At 40.9% G+C, this 25,680-nt stretch overlaps 1 protein-coding gene across 1 annotated transcript in view; it reads right to left on the bottom strand.

Annotated features, from left to right (window-relative positions):
* Positions 1-23,991, bottom strand: part of pkn1b (protein kinase N1b) — a 76,142-nt gene extending 52,151 nt beyond the window's left edge. The window contains exon 1 of the mRNA XM_079520538.1: positions 23,202-23,991. Within this exon, the coding sequence (XP_079376664.1) occupies positions 23,202-23,222 (21 nt within the window). The 5' untranslated portion in view covers positions 23,223-23,991. The remainder of the gene's footprint in view (positions 1-23,201) is intronic.
* Between the last annotated feature and the right edge of the window lie 1,689 nt (positions 23,992-25,680).

Below are 25,680 nucleotides of genomic sequence, written 5' to 3'. Positions count from 1 at the left end.
CAGTGTTTGGTTGGTTGAATGACTCAAGATGGTTAGACAAGGAGGTCTGACAAATGGTACCAGTGTACATTTGGAAAAAAGACTAGTCTATTCAATAAATCACTCATTACGTTGCCTGCTGTCTAAAAGGGGGACTAGATCCTGCCTGGGGTATCCTGTTGTTTTATGAAGCAACAAAAAAATTGGCTAGCCAGAGTGTGTGTGTGTGTGTGTGTATTGTCTGTGAGTGTTAAATGTATGGCCTAAAAAGGGAGACAAGTTGTCTTGCCTAACTTCGTAGCTACTGAGAAGGGAGGTTGATCCTCGCCTTATACTAGGGTACCTTTGCTAACAGAAGCATAAAACAATTGTGAAGAGCTATGTATGGATATATCATTTGAAAATGAATGTGAATGGTCTGTCATGAAAACTGATTGAGTGTTGAATGGAGTGGTCTGCTGTATGTGAGTGTGTGAGAGACAGAAAAGGAGTGTGAGAGGAAATTGTGAAAAAGGGATGTTAAATAGTTAACAGCCTAGAATGAAAATGAAGATATGAGAATTGATATAGAGATATATTAAGGTAAAGTAATACGTTTTAAATCATATGATGTCATATGATTCTCTAGACGAGAAAATGGAAATAGTTCCAAATAGGGATAAAAATAAGGAAGTGAATACAGTATGTGTATGGAGTACATATGTCCCAATGTATACTGTTTGAAAGCGTGAGTGTACACATGTGTATGAGTGAAAATGCTCAAACTTGTGAAGAACATTTTTAGGGCCTGGAGAAGATATTTAGGTGCATTATGTACAGTTTCTGTGTCGAAATGTGGGCTAGAGTAGTCAAGGTGAAAATGGTAGTCAAAATAGTTTTAGTCTATTACCTCACTCAGTTATTCTGAGTGTGGGGCTAATAGTAGCCTTGATGAAAGAGTAGCATCGATGACTGGTTTACTAGTTATCACTTCATTTTGATCAAGTGACTGTCTAATATAGACTTATTTATCCTTAACATGGCATGGTAGCTAGCCCCTGAGGGCTGTACGGTTCCCTTCAAGGGGAGTTGTCGTGAAATTTAAAATGTAGAAAGAATTTAATCTAAATTCCCCAGGCAGGCCATGCCCTGATTGATATTAAAAGTTAGTTTAAGTGTTTAAAATTAAGTGGCTCTTTAGTTCCTAGAGAAGTGAGCCTTGCTAAGCCATGCACCATACAGTATAGGAGGCTATCGCCTGTTTTCTGTAATATACGCAGCTTGATGTATAAGTATGCCCCTGGATATTCATGTTGTAAATCGCTCTGAATTAAGAGCGTCTGCTCAATAGTAAATTGGACAGTGTGACAGTTAGTGGAGTGAGATTGAGATAAAGATTACTTGAGACTGAAAGAAAGTTTTTTTAAAACTACAGATCTACTGCGTGCGCGCAAACCTAGTTATTATAAGCATGTTGTTTAAAATATAGTCTGATTAGTAGTGAGAAGGTAGGAATAGTGTTGATTAAAGAGCCCTAAGCTAGCTAAAACCAGCTGTGTTTGTTAAACTATTCTTAACCCTTGGTTATCAGTTTAGCCGGGGGGTGGGTCAAGCTGTTTTGTGAGATAATTACCCCCCTGTTGTAATGAGTTTTATTACAGGCAGGAGAGGAGAAAAGTGAACCACAGCATGTGGCAGGATTTAAGAAAGAAAAGACAGGAAAGCCCATTCGGCTTGAGATAGATAGACATTGACCAAGCCATTAGTAAATTGTAAATTAGGTATTTGGTTTTTAATAAGGGAACATCTGTAAGTATGTGTTCCCTAATGAGAATGTAAAGGGTTACTTCCCAAGATAGTTACGTTTTGTAACTGTCATTTGTAAAGGTCTACAGATTATCAGCTCCAAGCAACCATTTGTTGAGTTTGCACCCCTGTGGTTTATTGAAGGAGATTGACTTGGCTAAGCCCACGGCCAACACCTAGAAGGCAAAAGTTAGTTTTGTGGTATCTGAGCCAGAGACCTGATCATGTACTGTACTGTATGTCTTAAAGTGCATGACAAGTGCACAAAAAAGATATCTGCCTGATACAAGTGATTGCATTTATCGAGGATAACATGTTAGCCTTTTAGAACCTTCTTTAGGCCTAACACAGGCTAACAAGCAGTCACTGTTTGGCAAATAGGAATAGTGTGACGATGTTCGATTTGGTGACATCTTTTGCGAGGATCTGAGAACCCGGTTTGTGTTTGGGTTGTAATCTACAGTATGTCTTAAAGTGTAATATACAGATTTGTAATTTTAGGCCTATGACTTAAAGTATATACAGATTTGTAATTTTGAAAGTCCAAATAAGGCATCAAATAAAATGAGTATGCCCACATGCTGATAGCTTGTGACGGTGATTGATTTGATGACATTATTTGAAGGACAGGAACCCAAAAGTTAAATATGGAATAGAATATAGCAGCTATAATTGCAAACTTTAGTGTACAGTGGATTGCAATATTATGCAAAAATAAATGTACGGGCCAATGTACGGCTGTCGACAACACCTCATCCTGTTCCGTTGGAAAGAGGGTACCACATGGACGGGTCCAAACTACTGGTTTTGTTTTTTCCAGTATGAGGGGGCAACTCTGTGTCAGGGTTGAGAAGAGAACGAACTGAACATTGGACATTGGTCACTAGCATTGGACATTGATGCACTGACATTTCGAACAGTGATGGGGGATCACTGGACAATGATACGATCGGAATCTGAAGGAAACAAAGATTCTTGAATCGGAATCCCGACATGAAGGAGTACGCGTTTGTGACAACTGAATTGCGACAGAAGTGTTATTTTTGTGCCTGATTGGGTTTCTCTCTGATGAAGGAGGGGTGAGGTGAAGCTGACAGGTGTGCATTGGGATCAATTGTGAGTACAGAATTGCATTTGTTCCACTTATGGCTGCTATAAAACAAAAATAGGTTGTATTTACTAAAAATATAGTAGTGATAAATACTGTGAAATTGGTTGTCAATCTCACTGACAACTGGCAAACTCTTAAAAACAGAGTTTGACTTTTTGTGTCCCATGCAGGACGTAAAATGATCTTATCAGTAAACAAAGGGATTTCCAGCTGTTTCAGTTCCTGTGACATATGGTCAATAGCAGAAGACAATAAAACCCCCTTCTGGAGATAGACGTTTAAGTGCTGCCAAGAGGCTTCATTCGGCTAAAATTCAGACCAAGGTATAGTGAAAGTACAAGTTAATTTAGTTAATTAGTGGTGCCGGAGTTATGAGTGGTTTTAGCAAAAAGGTCTATTGATTACATGGCTGTTATTGATGTATTGGCTGTATGAGTTAAATTTAAGACATACTGTACTGATGTAACCTGTTTACATGATCAGATTGTGATCAAGCTTTAGGAGTAGCCTATTGTCAAGGAATTTGGGTTGACCTGGTTGAACCTTCCGAGAAGCCCCATGAGGGCAGCTGTGTTTCTTATCTCTATGATGGTAGGCCAGCTGTGTTTTGAAAAGCCTGGGGAGGGTGATGCTATTTGCTGGCCTAGTGCTATTTGAATGTTTATGACTTTGCAACATGGGCAAGGCACAACAAAAAAAAACCTTGTCCTTCTGTACACAGAAGTTTAGTGCAGAGCAAAGAGGAGATCTCATTAGCCGTATGGCTGAATGTAAAGGCATACTATGATCAGCTGCTCAGGGCAGATACTACAATACTAAATAAATTAGTGGAGTTCAATAGTATAGTACTAGATAAGTGAGATAGATCATTGAATCACTTCAGCATGTGTGTGCAGTAATTACGCTCACTCAAATAAGGACAGTTAAGATAGAATAATTCTTAAAGAATGTCCTGTAGTCATGAAGGTCATGATCAAGGTAAAATCTTAGAGGTTGAAACGGTGTAAAATCAGTCAATCTCTACATTATATTGGTTAGAGAATTAATTAGGATGCAAGTTCAGTATATTGCAGGCATAGTTTTGTTAAATAACAATTGATTTGAGTAGTATTTGTAATGATGCATGACAGTTTGGTTGACGCTATATTATGCTATACTCTTGTCTTCACGACCGGTTTAAAGTACAGCGGAAAGTATTTTCGCATCTCACCAATAGTGCGAACATATCAGTAGGGTGATACATTAATAAATAGGGCTACAGTAGTAGGAGCAGGTATGAGCTGAATAAGGATTTGAGCAGGAAGAGAAGAACCCATTGACAAAATAGGTCATATTGTGATCTATTTTTTGGACACCCCAAGGTGGAGTATCATATTGATAAGTCATCACACATTGTTCAATTATCTACAAATACAGAAATAGGAGTGCTATATGGTGTATTTAAATCAGGACAAAGAAGGGTTTGTTTTCGAGGGACGCCTTGAAACAAACAAAAGTATGTAAGAGTGTACTAAAATTGTTATGTTTCCTGTATGAATATTCTGATCCAAGTTTTCTTAGGTTCATGTGGAGGCGATCCAGATGGATGTGACATGAGATTGATTTCTCTCATATGTTTGTGGCATGGTGTTACTAACGAAATTGACTAAATTGAAATTGTGCATGTGTTGAAATTGTGCATGTGTTGAAATTGTGCATGTACGCCGAATGTTATCTTGCTGTATTTGCAGGATAAAGTATCAAAATCTGTGAGTATTACGTGGGTAAGTTATGCAACAACTTGATGTTTCCTGGTGGAATAATTGAGCATAGGAGGATGTTCTAAATCATGTTCTGTTGCAGTTATGCGATTAGTTCTGAACAACGGTATTGTTTGATGATGCCATACTAAAGAGACATATAAGAATGTGTTCAGAGATAAGATATCTACGCAATAGATAGTTGCACAAACACACATATGCTTACTGAGAGTTAGAGTTGTACGTTGGAGCTGTGCATAGCTGCCTGGTCAGAAAGGGCTGGTCAGAAAGGGCATTGAGAAGTGGTGGACTAGCAGTAAATGAAATTCGATAATACATGTTTATTGCTGCTGTAGCTACGTAGTATTGAGTCCACCATCAACATTCAAATTAGTAGTAATGTGACTGTATCTGAGCTGGATATGACATAGCGAAGGAAATGTGATCCAGGTAGAGTAGGGCTTTTCAATGGTGTTGTAGTTTTTCTTTCAGCTCCATAATAATGAGAAGAGTCGTGTTGGAATAACATGACGAATGATGAAGTGGATCTGATGACATGGCTAAGTATCGTTTGGGGATGATATGGAATATGTATTGATGAGAAGTTGTCAACTAAGTCAACTAACTAAGGTCCACTTAGATGCGGAGTCGGGTTGAATGAATGATAGTATGTATAGACTGGTTTATGAATGAATAGTTAATTTTGGTACTTACATTTCCGTGTTTAAAAGACAGTTGTGTTACATGATCAAACCAAGGCTTATTATGCCTATCCATGTTGAGATACCACAAGGTAATAATGTGCCAGCTGATTGTTGTGGACAGAAGATAAGTACGATTGATTAATGCAGGTTAGGTTCAAGACCCGACTTAACATACCCATAAAATAATTGACGAAATGGACCAGGGGTTGCTGTGACTGCGGCTAGGGGCTTAAATGCAGGCATGCCCACGGAGCGGGACCCGTGATTTATATAAGGTCAGGGGCCATCTCAAATGAATGCCCGGCTCCGGTTAGGTGTGGTTAATGACATATTACTCGCATTGGTTTTCTTTTTTTCAGAAATGAGTGGTTAGTCTGCTGTCCGCGACGTGTCCACGCTGATGTCCCTACACTGGGGGATCAAGTGCTGTTAGCACTCTGGACTCTGAATCCTGCGATCATGTGCTCGGGAGCCGTTTCTGAATGATGTTGCATCACCTGTGCGGTGACAATTTCTGGTCTTTTGGAAGACTGTGACGTGTGCAGTTCTGTCAAATGGCCGATCTGCAAGCTCACGACATGTCTGGAGCTTGTGGAAGTAATGCACGTTGGTGTTTTGAGCTCTGTGAAAGAGCTACTTCCGGTTTGGATTGCTCTGTGCGGTGTTGACCACATGGCACCTGCAGTACACTATCGAGTGTGTAGTGGACAGTTCTGAACGGACATTTTCTGGTGCTGAGATGTTTTTTGGTCTGAGGGCTACAACGTTTTGCTGTATGTTTAATTTGGCTTTGCCTGGGCAAGTATAATGTTTTAAGGCATATTTGTCTTAATAGCCAGGGATCCTGTAAACATTGTTGTGGGGAGGTGGGGTGTAGTAGGGTGGTCCCAGAGAAGTGCTAGTGGTCCAGAGCTCCAAACAAAAACACAGAGAAGAATCACTAAAGTTACTTTACTTAATAATAAATCACACACACGCACACCTGATGCCAAAAACACACTCATGACCCACATTGGGGGGAATTCTCGCTCCAATATGTAGCTTATCTATTCAACAGTTTTAGCACGTCGCTGCCCTTAATGTTGCGAGCTCCATTTGAGGCTATCCAAACCCAAACCGTAAACACAGGGGCGCCCGCTGGCCAAGTGGTCCAGGTGCATGCCACATATAGGCTTTGGCCTGACAGCGTGTCGCGTGTTCGAGTCCTGTTCATGACAACCTTTGCTGCATGTCTCTCCCCTTCTCTCTCTCCCTCTTTCCTGTCTATCTTCACTTGATAGTACTATCAATAAAGGTAGAAAAGCAAAACAACATTTTTTTTTTTACTGTAGATGTCTTTGACAATTCAAAAATACCAAATATACAAGCTCATTCCGTGCTATGAACTTGTAGATCTGGCTTTTTTTTTTTAATCTTTCACATTTCTTCTTGGGGTCTCAATATTTTGAGATGGGTGTCCACAGCCAAATACATATCATTCTGGGGGTCCCTGACATGAGAAAGTTTGAGAACCACTGATATGACAACATGTTTTTCACGTTTTTCAACTTTTTTACTTTTCTGAAAAACGTATGGATTTAGAAGACAGTTTTAGAATCGGCGTCAGGATTAAAATTTGTGTCTTATGTTTTGTCACCACCCGACGCACGCACGCACGCACGCACACACGCACGCACGCACGCACGCACGCACACACACACACTGTTTAAGCAAATACCAGTCATTTACTGCTCCCCTACAAGCTACAAGCTAAGAAAACATCTTTCATCTGTGTACAACCCTCTGTGTCTTGTTAGGCTTTTCTTTTTTTTTTGCCCCTGTAAATAACTCCCCCCCCCCCATCCAGAGCACCCCTGAATTACATTTATTAATATGGTACGTAAAAATGTGTAAATCTTCCTACATTTCACATTGCAGCTGTACGAAAGCTTGAATTATCGAAAGAGGATGATTCAAGCTCTTCGTACAGCTGCAATGTTGGTGAGTTTGACGTTGTTTAATACAATCAGATAGGACTTTTCTGTTTGGATGAATGGGCTGTCAATGGGAAGTTGCACCTAGTTATAGCACCTGGCTGGCAAGATGGATGCAGTCTGCATATGGTCAATAGATGGATGCAGTCTGCATATGGTCAATAGATGGATGCAGTCTGCATATGGTCAATAGATGGATGCAGTCTGCATATGGTCAATAGATGGATGCAGTCTGCATATGGTCAATAGATGGATGCAGTCTGCATATGGTCAATAGATGGATGCAGTCTGCATATGGTCAATAGATGGATGCAGTCTGCATATGGTCAATAGATGGATGCAGTCTGCATATGGTCAATAGATGGATGCAGTCTGCATATGGTCAATAGATGGATGCAGTCTGCATATGGTCAATAGATGGATGCAGTCTGCATATGGTCAATAGATGGATGCAGTCTGCATATGGGCAATAGATGGATGCAGTCTGCAAATGGGCAATAGATGGATGCAGTCTGCATATGGTCAATAGATGGATGCAGTCTGCAAATGGGCAATAGATGGATGCAGTCTGCAAATGGGCAATAGATGGATGCAGTCTGCATATGGTCAATAGATGGATGCAGTCTGCATATGGTCAATAGCTGGAGGCAGTCTGCATATGGTCAATAGATGGATGCAGTCTGCAAATGGGCAATAGATGGATGCAGTCTGCATATGGTCAATAGATGGATGCAGTCTGCATATGGGCAATAGATGGATGCAGTCTGCATATGGTCAATAGATGGATGCAGTCTGCATATGGTCAATAGATGGATGCAGTCTGCATATGGTCAATAGATGGATGCAGTCTGCATATGGGCAATAGATGGATGCAGTCTGCATATGGGCAATAGATGGATGCAGTCTGCATATGGTCAATAGCTCCAACCACAGACTAGTAGTAACCTCGCGTCAGTGTCACCAGACTGCAAAGACGGGCAGTGTCGGACTCGGTAGGCAAATCAGAGGCAGGTGGGGGCGAGTTTTTGCGCAACCGTATTGCAATTTTGAATGAGGCAATAAATACAATGCAATAATCTCATTCTCCTGTACATTGAACTACTCTCTCTTGGTCTCCATGCAGTGCATTGAACTAGTCTCTCTCATTCTCCAGTGCATTTTGCTAGTCTCTGGGGAAAGGCCGGTGAGTCACAAAGGCTCTTGGCTGCTATGTGTGTCTCTCCATCCTACCGCCATTCAAGCAATTCACTCTGAGAAGTCTTTGAAAACAACAATGACTGCAGTTTGAGTTACATTTTCAAGGGGGTATGGTCGGTCCTCACACTCTCTCTTTTTTCCTTGCTCTCTCTCTCTCTCTCTCTCTCTCTCTCTCTGTCTCTTTCTTACTGCCACTGTTTCTCTCTCTCCCTCTCCCTCTCTCATCTATCAAGTATAAAGGGCCATTCAAACCAAGCACGATAACTAAAAAAAGCTATAGTTGTACAAATCGTTCTAAGTGGATGACAGAGTTCACGCCACAGCTACAACAAAGACAATGGTGAACGATATAGTTATAGCTATGGTTATATTTATAGTGCGGAACGGCCCTTAAATCTGTCTAGTCTCACTCTGTCTGTCTGGGAAACTAAATATCATTCATCATTGTCTTTGTTATAGTGTCACTGTCAGGCAGAAACCTCTTATCTCCATTTTCTAACTTTTTTGCGTTTTTTCTTTTGGTAAACTAACGGCCTACTTGATACAACGTCACACAAAAGCAGCAAAAGTAGCCCATCCGCAAGCTCGAAACACGGCGCAAAGCGACGTGTTTTGAGCTTACAAGTAGCCTCATTTTATACTTATATCTTTACAGTTATCGTTATAGTTCTCGCTGACAACGGCCCTTCTGTGTGTGTGTGTGTGTGTGTGTGTGTGTGTGTGTGTGTGTGTGTGTGTGTGTGTCTCTCTCTTCCTCCCAGGGTGATACTAATGGTTTGTTTGCTTTCTCTCTCAGTCTCATATTGGTGTCCATGGGGCAGCAGGGACAGACACACAGTGTACTGTTGAGAGACAGACTGGGGGACAGACTAGGAGACAGGATGGGGGACAGACTAGGGCCAGCCGCCAGCCCAGGTAACTACAGTCAGGTCACTGGGCCATGGATCGCGGGGTTCTCGGACCACCAGGGGTCCCGATGGACATACATTTGCTGGACAAAAAATTGCTCGCAGCGCGGCACGAAGACATCTCCTATTTTCTTTATGTTTTAAAATATTCTGGGGGTCCCTGGCAAAACATTTTCAGATGGGGGTCCATGGCCAAATCATTTTGGGGGTCGTTGACCCAGATGACTCCTCTTTCTCTGTTTCCGTGCCCTTTTCAGACAGCAAAGGGATCCCGGTGGATCTTTATGACACGGGTGTGGGATGGGTGTGGGATTGATTTTAGTTTTTGAATGTATTTCACCAACCCCACCTAGGGTATGGGCACTGATGAGAGAGGAGGAGGAGGAGAGAACATGCGCACAGTGCTCACAGTGTCCCCAGCAGGAATCGAACCTAGAACCTTCTAGCTGTGAGGCTACAGTGCTACTGACTGCGCCATCGTGCCCCCGTAACTAAAATTATGTTTTGTTGTATGTAGGATAGATACATAAACGTTCAGCTTCAGCCTATTCCTTTTGATCACCTTTAACTACAGTATGTAACAGTTTCCTTATGCTGATGTAATTGTATTGATACTGTGAATATGATTAAATAAACTAAACTAAGCTAAACTAAACAGCCTGAACGGCAGTCTCGCCATTTATTACCATCATCGGGGCCCCTAGGGGGTCGCCATATCTTTGTGTACATTGACCACTTGGACCTTGCATCCCTAATCTGGGGAGAATTTTAGACAAAAATAGTTGATCTACAAGCTCTAAAAACCTCAGCAAAGAAGTATTTCATGGTATGTATGGTTAAATGTCTGAAAATGCACATTTGGTCAGAAGAGAGGTTGCACAGCTCACAGTCACGATACAAATATAATTTATTTTAGAGTTTAACGTAACCAAAAATGTCTTCTTCAGGGTAGTAGGATGCACAAATGCACGTTATCATGAATCCGACATACGCTGATGATATAAAAGAAGAAGAGATCCAGCACTCAAAAATGTGGAGGAGAGGAAGTGAAATTTTAAACAACATTGATTCCATAAAAGCCATAAAAAACTTTTCACTGCAAAAAAAATGCCTCTCCTCCATTTTTGAGTCTCTGATTTATTTTTTGAAGTCATTGAGCCTAGAAGCACCATATACCTTCAAGACATTTTTTTCTTTAATCTCCTGTGAGTCCCGGTTGGCCTCTGTGTTTTTGTATACACTGATGATAGTGCTGTCAAACAAGTCTAGCAAGCGGTCTCTCAAATCTATGAAATAGTTTAATCTGTGACACAAGTTTATAAACTCTCTCTCTCTCTCTCTCTCTCTCAGCTAAGGGGTCCTTGACCTGAAAAACGTTGAAGACCCATGTTCTAGATATAATGGTGGGTATTCAAAGTCATTTCACAAGCAAACTGGACCCTGGTGGTTGGCTTTAGAAACCTGTGGACACATTTGCCTTTTAAATGACTCATGATTCATTTGGGTCCTTATTTCCATACAGTGACAATGGTTTGTATGTATTATAGAAGCACACAAGTATCACAAGCTCTTTGCCTCTCAGGCAGCGGTGGAAAGTAACTAGAAGTACATTTTACAATTTAGAAGAAGACTTTTACTCCACTATGTATGTGTATGTCTGCCGACGATACTGACTTCAGACTATATGCCACACACACACACACACACACACACACACACACACACACACACACACACACACACACACACACACACACACACACACACACACACACACACACACACACACACACACACACACACACACACACACACACACACACACACGGTATGACATGGGGACAAAATGTAATGTCCTCGACTTAGTATAAGCCTCCCTTTTTATATAGTTTATCACACGACGATGTCCTACTGCAAAACAATAGCAGTCACACTGCAAAACACAGTCACACTGCAAAACACAGTCACACTGCAAAACACAGTCACACAGCAAAACACAGTCACACTGCAAAACACAGTCACACTGCAAAACACAGTCACACTGCAAAACACAGTCACACTGCAAAACACAGTCACACTGCAAAACACAGTCACACTGCAAAACACAGTCACACAGCAAAACACAGTCACACTGCAAAACACAGTCACACTGCAAAACACAGTCACACTGCAAAACACAGTCACACAGCAAAACACAGTCACACTGCAAAACACAGTCACACAGCAAAACACAGTCACACAGCAAAACACAGTCACACTGCAAAACAGTTATCAGTAGTGCAGTAGTACTTGCAATCTAACTGGAATTCTAAATTTACTTAAATAAATTAGTACAAAGGTATTTGTATCAAAATGTACTTAAAGTACAGAAAGTAGAAAGTGGTCATAGTGCAGAATGTCTCAGTAGTTTTCAAATGTATATAATGTATACGAATCTTCAGAAAATAGCAGATCTACAAGCTCACAATGCATTGCATCGTGACTAGGGATAACAATCGAAAAGGAAATTCTTCAATTAATTTAACAGTTAACAATGAAAATTCTGCGGATCATTGGGCTGTTAGCCTGTTATCTGTGAATGTAATACTGTCTGCGGCCGAGGAACGTGTGGGCCGGTTAAAAAAAAGTCCCCCCCCCACCTTGGTAGCCGCAGAAACGTTTCTGCTTTTTCAGAAGACAGTGCACTTTTCATTTCATTTCTCATAAAGAATGCCATTGCTTGGCCCTGTATCTCAAAAGGTCAAATAAATATTGATTTAGGAATATACGGTATGCCTTTTGTATTCTTTCCGTATATATCAGCAAAATGTAGATTTTTATGTTTTTATTTGTCTCTGAGATGTTGTGGGGCAGAAGTAAAATGATTGAGAATTGGAAATAATCCAGTAAAGTAAAAGTAGGCCTACCTCAAAATGAGTGAACGTACTTAGTTATTACTTTCAACCATGTGAGTATTTTGTATGTGCAACACCATCACATTAGGTAACAGGAATATTTTCTGATCACTGGGAGAGAGGGGAAACGGATGTTCCAGCTTCACCCTGGCTGATGGATGCTCAGGTGGTTCTAATGAGCACACCACACACGGAAGCTATCAGGGACTCTCCATGTGATGATGGACTGGTTCCCAAGCACTGGTTCAGGACCCATTTGTGGGTCATGGACCCATTTTTATGGGTCACTTTATTTTATTTTGTTTTTGTTAATTGTTATTATTTCAAAACATTATCAAAAAAAATGTTTATGAAGTAGTGAAAATAGCCAAACTACAAGCTCACAACGTGGTGCGAGCTAAAACTGTGATGATATACACTGGGGGAGCAGATCTACTGTGCATTCATTTTAACATTTTGTGCAAATCTCTGAATATATGTTTTTAAAAGCAAATACTCAAATCTTTGCTTCTGGGGCTCGGGCTAGCTCAAAACATTTTCAGATGGGGGTCTGCTCTGCGGCCAATGTGGGGGTCCTTTGACTTTTGAACAATTGCCATAAATGACACACACTTACAGTACACACATCAATAGCATTATACTGTAGATCTGTGTTTGTGTGTGCGTGCGTGCGTGCGTGTCCTTCCTCTCATGGCTGAGTTGTAATCATCAGAGAACTACAGTAATCCTCTGATGGAGGCCGTGCCAGCCTGCAGCAGCTTCCACAGTGGGCGAGTGACTGCCATTAGGAACAGCTGGTAGTCAAACCAGCCGGGCAGAGAGAGACACGACTGGGATGGGTCTAGGGCAGCGGCGAAGGCAGACATTCATTCTAGGGTGGTCCTAGCCATGACTGGCTGGGCCTGCACGTGCACCCAGGCCCACCCATGGCTACGGCCCTGGTCTAGGCCCTAGACCAGGGCTGGCAGCACATCACATTGTACATCTGCTATTTTTGAATAGCCAAAATATGAATGGATGAAGTGGTTAAAATTATTGTGATTGTGATATTGTGATGCTATATGAATAACTTTTGCATGGGGAACCACTGGGCTAGGGGGTTACCATATATATATATATATATATATATATATATATATATATATATATATATATATATATATATATATATATATATATATATATATATAGGTAAACAAATGTCTGGGCTATCCCAGTGAATTATTCACCTTTATCACAGCTAGAATTAGTTTCATAATATACAATATTGACATTTGAAAATGTATTTCAGACAGTGAACATACTGGAGATACATAAAATGTACTTGGTATAGGTACTATCTGGTGTATATTTCTATTTCATGTGGGATCTTCTAAAATGAGAATTTGAGATATGTAACCAAAAAAACATAATATTGCTTGTTGGCACTATAGCCACTGTATGCTGTCTTAGCATGTGGCTATCACTGCTGTCCAAGGAAAGTGAATAGTGCTTATTTTACCGGGATCCCCCAGGGCTCGATAATTGGTCTGCCCCTCTTTTTCCGCCTTTACACAAAATCTTGTCGCTGAAAATAGACGATCTCCAAGCGTCATGAGCTTGGAGATCGGCTATTTTCACATAATTTAACTGTATTTGAACGGATAGAGTTGGCACCTAAACATTGTGTCCATAATAATAAAGAATATGGAAATGGTCCAAAAATACTGTTTCGGAGTGTGTGTGTGTGTGTGTGTGTGTGTGTGTGTGTGTGTGTGTGTGTGTGTGTGTGTGTGTGACAGATTTGTGCAGATGGATTAATCCTGGATACTGGAGGGGGGGGGTGTTGGACGTTGGGGGGTTGTAGACAAGAGGAGAAAGCGTGTGTGAGGGAGGGTATTAATTCCATCGTAGTATACTGTAGGGTCCAAGACTGTCAGCTAACAGCCCTGACAGCTGGAAACATGTTGTTAGGGTTGCGTGTGCGTGCGTGCGTGCGTGCGTGCGTGCGTGCGTGCGTGCGTGCGTGCGTGCGTCCAGAGCAGTGGCTCTCAAACTTTATTTATTTCAAGGACCCCAGGTTTGCTATCCCTTAGTAACTCTCAGACTTACACACCCATAGGCCTGGGGGTAGTAACTCTCAGAGTTACACACCCATAGGCCTGGGGGTAGTAACTCTCAGAGTTACACACCCATAGGCCTGGGGGTAGTAACTCTCAGAGTTACACACCTATAGGCCTGGGGATAGTAACTCTCAGAGTTACACACCCATAGGCCTGGGGGTAGTAACTCTCAGAGTTACACACCCATAGGCCTGGGGGTAGTAACTCTCAGAGTTACACACCCATAGGCCTGGGGGTAGTAACTCTCAGAGTTACACACCCATAGGCCTGGGGGTAGTAACTCTCAGAGTTACACACCCATAGGCCTGGGGATAGTAACTCTCAGAGTTACACACCCATAGGCCTGGGGGTAGTAACTCTCAGAGTTACACACCCATAGGCCTGGGGATAGTAACTATCAGAGTTACACACCCATAGGCCTGGGGGTAGTAACTATCAGAGTTACACACCCATAGGCCTGGGGGTAGTAACTCTCAGAGTTACACCCATAGGCCTGGGGGTAGTAACTCTCAGAGTTACACACCCATAGGCCTGGGGGTAGTAACTCTCAGAGTTACACACCCATAGGCCTGGGGGTAGTAACTCTCAGAGTTACACACCCATAGATGGAGAATAACATCTTAGTCTCGTATAAGAATTGTGGTCCAAAAATAAACCAAGTATCTCCGCGATAGTGTCAGGGAGGTGGCTCTGTATCGTTTACGATAGTCAGCCACTCATATTTGATACAGTCTGTTTCAGGCGAAAATGTACAAATTCGTTCATAGCCATATGAGTCAAACCGCCGGGATCATTTGTTTATTTTAGGAACACAGTTCTTATTTGACGGAATTCAGAATGGGGGAAAAGAAACACGACCCAGGTAGATTCAAATTATGCAATAAGCATCCGTGGCTTCTATTAGCATGCAAACTTTCCAGAAAGAGAAAGGCTAGTCGTCTCTATTTGCTTGGAATCTCCATCGATCATGTCATTTTCAAGTTACTGAACTGTCCACAGCCCTCCTCTGAGCCGAGAAATGTGGAGTGCCATTATATAATGAGCATTAGTGAGGAACAAAATACCAATTTGTCAGCTACATTTGTATTAGTGTTCCAGTTCCAATTAGCCCTTCACTAAGTCCCTCCCCAACCCATCCTTGTCCAATAGGCACGTTAGCAGCGAAGAAAGCTTGACCTGCATAGCAACCGTTGCTAAACTATTTGGATTGGCATTGGACAATCGCTTTTTGGGGTGGGATTTAGTGAAGGGGTAATTGTGTCTGCTCATTTCTTTGTGTCATCACTTCTAATTTCACTTGTTTCCTGAACCCTGACTGTCACTTTGTGCCGTGCTATGAGCTTGTAGATCTTCTATTTTTGAAAATAAAAATAAAATTGTGTGACTCCTATATACAGTGTATATATAGTGGGATTTCTATGGGGGGCCGCCAACCAGGTAGGCGCCTCCACACCAGAGAGAGGCAGGTAGAAGGAGGCGGGGCGCCGCGTCAGCCACTGGGACGAATCGTAGCGGGCGCTACATACCTGCCTTCATCCTGAATCAAGCAGAATCATACTCACCTGCGTTGGCCACCTGCTGAGTATAAAGGCGGCAGCCTCCCGCTCAGTTGTTAGCTGCTCTCTCGGTGTGTGCGTGACAATAGGCGTCTGGCGGTAAGAGATTTCCACTATATTTCCTCCCAAAATAATGCCACATATCGTAGCTGTATTAGTAATTGTGTCTATCTCATTCCCCCAGGCATTCACGGGGCACAAACCTGTCTCTGAGGAGACCGATTAAATGACGACTAGCATGTGAAAATAGGACGTGGCTGCCTGAGGATGAAAATCCCCCCCCCCCCCCCCCGTTTTGAATACTCTTAACTAATAAGTTACCTACCTTATATGGGCATATCCTTGGTTATGATTATTACCTGATTTGGCTCCTTGCCCTGTAAATCTAAAAGGGAAAAAGAAAAGAAGAAAAAGCTATGCCAAATACATACCTCTATACCTACCTCCTGGGTCCTCCGGAACCTAAAAGGAAAAGAAGAAATAGAGACTATTTAAGGTGACTTGCCTCCTTGATGAACTTGTCCTTACCTCTCGTCTGCCTTTCCCTGTTAAAACTCACTTCTAAATAAATCTAGCCTGCGGGCGAATGTTGAACATTGGCTTCTGTGTCTTGGTTTGGGTCAAAGTGCGACAATACACACACACACACACACACACACACACACACACACACACACACACACACACACACACACACACACACACACACACACACACACACACACACACACACACACACACACACACACACACACACACACACACACACACACACACACACACACACACACACACACACACACACACGTAAGAAGCCCTGAAGGGCAAGGCCGCGTGCACGCATCCACCTGGGTGACGGCAGACTGCTGGGCGAGAAGTCTGGAACCTACAGTCAAAATATTTATGAGATGGGGGCCGCTGCCAAATATAGACTATCATTTTGGGGGTCCTTGGCATGAAAATGGTAATCATAATAAGACAAGCAAAGAAAGAATACTATAACAAAAGGTTAGAAGAAAACAAAAATAATCTTAAAGGAACTTGGAAAATCTTAAATCAGGTAATAGGGAATAAAAATACATCTACAGAATTGCCCACTTATTTTACTAATGACAACAAGAGAGTGATAGAAAATATAAATGAAGTGGTAAATGAATTCAATTCTTTTTTTGTAAATGTAGGGCCAAGTCTGGCCAATTCCATTCCACAACATGCTGGGCAAAATGATGAAGGGGGAAGTAAAATAATGCAGTCCATGTTTCTAGGAGAAGTGAGTGAAAATGAAATGAAATCAATTGTAGCAAAATCAAAGAACAAAACATCAACTGATTGTGATGGGATAGATATGGTCATTGTGAAGAAGACTCTTGACTGTATAATTAAACCTTTTAGTTATATCTGTAATCTTTCTTTTAGTACAGGAGTTTTCCCAGACAGGATGAAAATGGCAAAGGTTATACCACTTTTTAAAACAGGAAACAAACATGATTTTACTAATTATAGACCAGTGTCGCTGCTTTCCCAGTTTTCTAAAGTACTTGAAAAACTGTATGTACAAAGATTGGACTCATTTATTGAAAAGAATAACTTACTGAGTGAGAGTCAGTATGGCTTTCGGACCAATCGGTCCACAGCTCTGGCACTCATGAAAATAACCGATGAAATAACAACAGCAATAGATAATCATAAACACACAATAGGTGTCTTTATTGACCTTAAAAAAGCATTCGACACAATTGATCATACTATTTTAATATCTAAATTGAATAATTATGGGGTAAGAGGTGTAGTTCTAGATTGGTTAATCAGTTACCTTCACAACAGGCAACAATATGTACAGTTGGGGGGTCATAAATCTGATTCCATGAAGCTTGAATGTGGGGTACCACAAGGCTCGGTCTTGGGACCTAAACTTTTTATTTTGTATATTAATGATATTTGTGAAGTGTCAAAGTTAATGCAGTTTGTTTTGTTCGCGGACGACACTAATTTCTTTTGTTCAGGGGATAACTTAAAAAGTGTAGCAGAAAGCATTACAAATGAAATGGTTAAATTAAAAAGGTGGTTTAATAAAAATAAGTTATCATTGAATTTGAAAAAAAACAAGTTTATGATTTTCTCTAATTTGAAAAAGGATGAAATTATTCTCACTATAGATGGAGTGAATATTGAAAGAGTGAATGAATTTAGGTTTTTGGGTGTTATATTAGATGAGAAATTATCATGGAAAAATCATATAGCATATATAAAATATATGCTATACGAATGTATTGAGGATGTTGTATTGTACACTGGTTTTACCATATTTTATTTACTGTTTGGAAGTATGGGGTAACTCATTCAAGAGTAATATGACTCCTTTGATTATGTTACAAAAAAGAGCGTTAAGAATCATGTATAAAGAAGATTTCAGAGCACACACCAATAGGCTTTTTATGTTATCAGGTGTTTTGAAAATCATGGATTTGGTAGAATTACGAACATTATTAGTGGGGTTCAGAGCGAAAAACAAATCATTACCAATACAGTTACAGAAGTCATTTGTGTTTAGCTCAGAGGATGAGGACCACAGAAGAAGACATGATTTTAAACATCTGTTCGCTCGGACTACACTAAAACAAATGTGCACTTTTGTTACAGGTATAAAGTTATGGAATTCACAAAACCAGGAGTTGAAGAGTTGTACAACAGTGTTTCAGTTTAAGAAAGTGTTTAAAAAAGAAAAAATGATAAAATATGAATTAGAAGGTTAGATATAAGTGTTATTTTGTTTCCTCAGCGTTGTCTTTGTTTGTTCTCTTGTTGAGCTCTATGTCCTTTGTCTTTGTTGTTTTTTTCCTTCTTTTTTGATGTAATCATGTATGGTTGGTGGCAGCATCAATTGGTTGTTTTTTTTTGTTTTTTATTTGATGTAATCATGTATGCTTGGTGGCAGCATCAATTAGAAAATCAATTAGATGTTTTTTTTTAATGATAGGGGCAGGTATAAATAAGATTTATCTTCTTCCTGCTCCTTTTCTTTTCTGTATGGAATATGTAAAAAAAAAAAGAAAAGTACAAAGTAAAAATTAATATGATCATGTAAAACCATAACTGAAATGAAATAAATAAATATGAAATGAAATGAAAATGTTTGAGAGCCCTCTGTCTATGACTCTCCAAAGATCATCTTCGGACACAAACACCTAGCATTGGTCGGGTCCTACTACTCCGGTTAATAACTCACAACTTGCCCAGCCTTCCAGGAAACAGGAGGGCAACCTTTCTAATCATGGAAACACCAACTTTTAAATGTCAGAGCAGAGAGTTCAGTGCAGGTTACAATAACAAACAGCTCCATGTGGGAAGAGGGTTGTCATGAGATCTTACTTGATGAGTCGGTTTACAGTTTAATTGCGTTTTTTTGTTGTTGTTTTTTGCCGTTGAACATTGTAGTATGAATAAAAATTACATTTCTGTTTGGCTTAAAGACTTCATAAAGAAAAGACACGCCAGGTATGAGACATGCTTATAAGAAAGGACTGCAATTTTGAATAACTTCCTACTTTTAAAAAAAAATCTTTTTTTTTTAGAAAATGTTTTGAAAATGGATACAAATAGTAATAGTAATAATTAACCCAAATAAGGCGATGATGTAATCATTGTGACAAGCCTACAGTATGTGGGAATTGGCAACGGGCAAAGTGCTGAGGAGAGATAGCAGATACTGGTGATGATGTCATCATGATACCTGATGTCCGCTGACCTGTTAACGTGACCTGTGGTTGCAGACTTACTGTAACCGCCCCACATACTGTACAGTGGTGGACAGGAACCACCAGTCAAGTATATTTACTTGACTACTGTACTGAAAGTAGTTCACCTAAAAGTAGTTCTTCCTTGATATGAAAAATACTGTCTATTACTGGGACTCAAGTACTGGGGTTGAGTCCACCACTGCACACAGGTTTGCATGCATACAGTCAACCTACAGTACAGTCTGTGGTTTGTGATTGCTGTCTTCACTGCATGAAGTTCCACATCAATGATGCATAAAGGTCTGTTGCAGATTGATTGTCGCACAATATTAAAAAAAACATTAAAAAACAAATTAACATTTTGGAAATTATTATTATTATGATTATGCAAAATAATTGCGATTGGGCGATTATGTAATCTTTGTGACAGGTCTACCTGGCATGAGCCACTAAAGCACCTGGGAGGCAAACTGGTGGATGGAATGCATTGAAGTCAAAGTGAGCCGGCTGGACCAGCTCATGAACAAACAACATTTTTTGATGATTGTGACCTTTGTAAGATAATCGTTTGGGGAAAATAAAAGAAGACATGGACATTGTTGCATGTTTTTTCAATGTGTGCACACTGTATTTTCTTCTATTGATGTTTCTAAAAAAGGTTTTTGACTGTCCGGTGAAAGGCGGTTTCGTGATAACAGCCCATACTTACGCCCAGTCTGAAACATACTCTGCTATTTAGAATACCTCAATGAAATTATATCTTATGTGTGATTTGTTTTCTTGTCTTTTTCCCCTGAAGCGATTACTTTACAAAAAGGTTTATTCACATGCTTGTCCATCCATTCGGCTCTCCCTGGCTTCAATGAATTACATTGAACGTTCGGCTGCAGTTAGCCAACCCAGTGTGACGAATCTGCCAGCTGGAGTTGCCGCCGGCCCAAGAAAGTGACGGAAATGTCCTTTCCTTCTTTACATGGCCTTGCCTACAACCAGGTAGTTTAATTGCATTCACCTATAGTGACATTAGTCATATCAGTGTCTGAATAGACATATATGCAATTAAAAGATGCAAGGCGTATGCAATTAACCTGCTGAAAAACTGCAACTACTGTTCGCAGTCTTTTGAAAACAGGGTTACGATCGACTTCTCTAGGCAAACATATCTCACAAATCCTCCTCAATAGCATGTGTACGGGGGGGGTGGGGGGGGGGGGGTCTGTCATTCTGAGACCATACAACCAAATGGACCAGTACGCTCTCAGTTAAATCTACAGTGTAGATTGGAGTCCCAGAGGGGGGGGGAAACACATTGTATGATTGTATGGGGGTCTGTGGCCTAAAGCATATCAAACTGGGAGTCCTTGAAATGACGAAAAAAAGGTTGAGAACCAGTGGCCTACAGGCTTAAAGGAGTAGTTCACGCAAATATTTTCTATAAAATACACATGCTATGAAACCCTGAATTCATGGAGATTCTGTTGGTTTTTGTTTAAGTCACCGCTGCTCATCAAATTACTGGCTTAGGAATGTGACAAAAAAAAGCCATGAACTCCAAAGTATTTTTTTGGGTGAACCTCTCCTTTAATTTGGACTGGGTAATGACACTCGACAAGCCTTTTTAATTTTTAACACTTCCCCTCGTCATCCGTAGCCGTGTGGTGGTTGGTGACACGACACCGGGTGGAGCCTTGAAACCCAAGACAGCCACACTGTCTGACTGCTGCACGCACGCACGCACGCACGCACGCACGCACTTTAAACCTACAGTATACAGATTTGCCATTGGAGAATAAACGATCTGCACGTGCTCGTATAGGTCCCCCACCCCCACAACATATCCCACAATTACAATATTTACAAGCTAATTTACAGAAAAACAAGGCAGAAATTGCTTATAATAAGCAGACTTGGCAACACTGAAATGTTATCTGAGGCAACGCATACCACAATACAGGTGTAAAATCCTCATGACTGTGATGAACACATGTGTGTGTGACTACCTCAACTTGCCTAGTGTAGCTTGTATGCACATATGTCACTATATGCATGTCACTTTATGTCATGTGACTATATGTCACTATACTGTATGTCTTTTTGTATGTTGCTATCTATGTATTTGTACTGCAGCTTTTAAGACCTCTACTTCAACACACATTTTCTTTTGGGAGACGAATACAAGTCAGTGACCCTTTCATTTTTTTCCCATTTGTGATACTATTCATTTTTACTGTGCAGCATCCAAACTTATTTTAAGGAATAGCATATACTTTTAACTGATAATTAGAGTATGTTACAATATACTCCAGTGGTTGTAGGTGGTCATCCCATTAATATGCTTCTATTGGTCCATTCATTCATACATTGGGAGGTGAAGCGGCGAACAGTCAACGAACAGTCAACACTGGGAGCAATTAGGTTCAGAGTCTTGCTCAAGGACACTTCAACACTAACTCTGAGGGAGCCCATGATCGAACCTTGCGGTTCTCATCTGGCTGCTCTGCCAGCCACTCTACCCCTATTCTACTGCCGCTCCTGGCAGTACTACTTGATTGACAAGTAGTACTGCCAGAAACTCATAAGCACAATATCTACAGGCGGGGATTTCCTCTTTGGGAGAGGTTGATGTTTGGTCTCTCGCACAATAGACCCCCGGTTCGAATCCCTACAAGTCATTGGGTGAATCGGTCAGTGATGAAATGTACTGTAAACGTGCAGGCCGTTAAGAAGCACCTGCTACTGTTGACAGTTAGCACCAGGAGAAGAAAACAAACCAACAGTCCAAGCTTTCATCATTTGAGTAATGCCAGGAAGGAAAAACAGATAATAATTGACGGGCCAAATGAAAGATTGAATGAATGAATGCATTATTAGACTATAACTCAATGGTTCCCTTCAGTGGTTACCAAACGTTTTAGCTCAAGTCCCAAAAGAGAAAAATGTAGTCTCCCCAGGGAACCAAACAAAAAACAAACAAAAATAGCAGATCTCTACAAGCTCACAACACCTTGCATCCTCTTTTCAATTCTTCTTAAACAATTGTTTTCAATTCATGACATGAAATGTCTTTGAAAAAGAGTCTGAATTTTGTTTTCAATTCATGCAAAGTTATGTATAGGTATATACAAAATGGGGGGGAGGTATTAGGCTATTATTATTATTATTCTTTTAATTAAAAAATAATAATAATAAAGGGGATATTTACTCACGACCCATAAAATGTATCTGCGAGTGCGATCCATGGGTCACGATCCACTGTTTGGGAAGCACTAGTATCATGTGGGATCCAGGGACCCGTCCCTCAGCCTCAGGGATCCTTGAGGGGTTTCAAATGGACCTTTACGAGTGTCTACACTACACTATACAAATGGAACACCGTAATGGAACCATGCATGGTTCCAGTCCAGAGTACAGATAGAACCATGGACGTGCACTGACAACTAGCCTGCTCAGCTGTCAATGAATCAAAATGAATGCATCAAAACAATCATAAGGAGTCTAAGAACTTGGCAAACTTACTTGCAGGTCGTTATTTGCCATCCTGAGCCGTGAAAACCAAATGCTGTCGGTCGGTCTGTTTGGGTTTTGTCTCGTTGCGGGGATGTGGTGGTGTCTGTCTGTCTGTCTGTCGCACTAAACTAAACCATCAGACAGACAACATAAGCTGTTCCGTAGGTCTTGGCGTCCGTACAAACGTCCAAAATGACGGGGAGACAAATGTCCTTTTTAGGATTTAAAACCGTGAACAGTCTGTGGACCTCTTGGTTAAAGAAGACGCGATTGGACGTGTCCTGGAGCCTGGTAGTGATAGTGGTGGTGGTGATATGATCGGCGACATCCTGGCGTTTCAAGAAGTCACAAACTGGGGACTGTGTTGTTGTGAGGCTGTGTCGCCGGGTGGTCGCTGTGTGTGTGCAGATGATCCCCCGGAGCAGAATGTCAACTCGTGCATACTGTGCTGCTGCTCGCCCGTCGCCGCATCTTGAACTTCCACTAGAAAGTAGCAGCGGTGTGTACACTCAACCATCCGAATCCCACGGGGATCATGAGCGCCGTGGGAGGAAAAACGACGCCGTAACACAGACAGACAGAATGCGGAAAGCTGATAGCCCTGTCTGTCTGTGTGAGTTAGTGTGTGTGTGTCGGAGGTGCGGTGGTGATGGTGATGCTGCTGCCCGCCTGCCTGGAGGCTGAGCTGGGCTGTGCGTCGACCCATGGCGCCCTCTGCCTCTGGGTCATGATCACTCCCATTTCCGTAGAACCTGTTGATTTCATCTGACCTTTTAGCAGTGGGGGAAAGTATCATTCTAATCAAGTAGCCTGCATTTACTCAAGTACTTTACAAGTACAATTTTGAGCCGGTGTATATTGGCCTATATTTACAATGTTCAATCATGTTACTTATACTCTACTTAGTCTACTACAAGGATGTACTAGCCCAATGTTCTGGTTGGTCAGGAGAGAGAACCCATTTATCATCTTCAGTTTTATAATATTTATTCCCATTCCAATTTTGTCTGGTCATGTTATTTTTGTCATCGCTTCAAATATTTTATAGGGTAAAAAGTACAATATTTAGGGATGTATTTAAAAGGGAAATATGTTTGACTGTTTGTGTTTTTAATCAATGCATGATGCAGAGAAAGAATGTCGGGATAGTGTTTGTTTACTTGCATTCTTGCTTGCTTTATAAGGAGAGTGAAATAGCCTACACTACAGTAAGTCACCTTGCCAGGAATGTGGTGAAGATAACTTTAAATATTGAATTCATTACATTTCCAAAACACATTCTAAAATAAGGCTATTGTTGACATTTTGTGCCCTCTTTCTGAAATGAAATTCATGGGTCATGTGTACACTCCCACACGGTGTGACTCTCTTTCGGCAATTTTCAAATAGCCGGAATGTATATGGCTGAAGTGGTTAGTGTATATGTTTTGAAATAATAATCAAAACTAGAAACTAAAGTTTGATATAGGCCTAATTGTAGTGGAGCAATATTAGTATAGTGGAGTAGTAATAGTATTGAACATTGTAAATAGTACATTACTTGAGTAAATGTAGCCTACTTATAGTTACTTTACCCCACTGCTGTTCTGTTTGTTCAGTGAGACCTATTTGATTTTCTTTTTTTAAAGCCCATGCACTTATTAAATATATAATACTGGAGACATATTCAGGCCATAATATTTCACTTTAACCATTTAAACCCTTTGACTGGGGTCCCCCCAGGGATCCTACTTATTTTTCCCTGGCCCTCTACATCTAATCTCAGCCTAAAAATAACTGATATGTAACTATGTGGTTACTATAACAATAGCCTACATGTTCTGCTAAAAGCATTTTGTGGAGGACTTGCAATAGGCCTACAAATCCAGGATCTTCTTTCTCTTAAAAATGTCTTCCTTTAACCTTTATACACTACTGAAAACTCTCCTTTTTATTAATTCTCTTACAGAGATCCTGTAATTTATTTTTTGTTTTTTTGCCATTCAAGTGTGACCTTTTTGTAAATATCATATCTGTCGGATCACTCGGGTGGAAACCTCATCTGTCAAAAAGCGTTAGGCCTACTTTTCAGGATTGAAATTCAAAAACAGCAAAAGTTGCAGATCTACAAGCTCAAAAGGTGCCGCAGAAGCTTGCAGATCTGTTACTTTTGATGTGACGCTGTAGTATACTGTATGTGTGATGATCTGTGATCAATAGGGCGTTAATTTATGAAAAAACATGCTAAAGTTGACAAGATGGTTTATCTTTGTTTTGTTAGTTTTTGATATGCAATATGAACAGAGCTGTCTGTGTACACAGCTAGGCTACTTACAATACTCTATATCCCCTCTGTCTCTGGTGTCACCAGCGGCAGAAACTGAGCAGCTTGGGGTCACTGAGAGGAGAGACCCCCTGTCTCTCAGTGACCCCAAGCTGCTCTCTGGAGACCTACGCCCTGTTTATGTTGCTTTGTACTGTAACTGATAGAGCTGGCATGATCGTCAAA

This window comes from Electrona antarctica (assembly GCF_951216825.1).
Source record: "Electrona antarctica genome assembly, chromosome: 14".
Lineage (NCBI taxonomy): Eukaryota > Metazoa > Chordata > Actinopteri > Myctophiformes > Myctophidae > Electrona > Electrona antarctica.
Note: the sequence above shows the minus strand (reverse complement) of the source record. Positions and strands in the feature narration are given on the sequence as shown.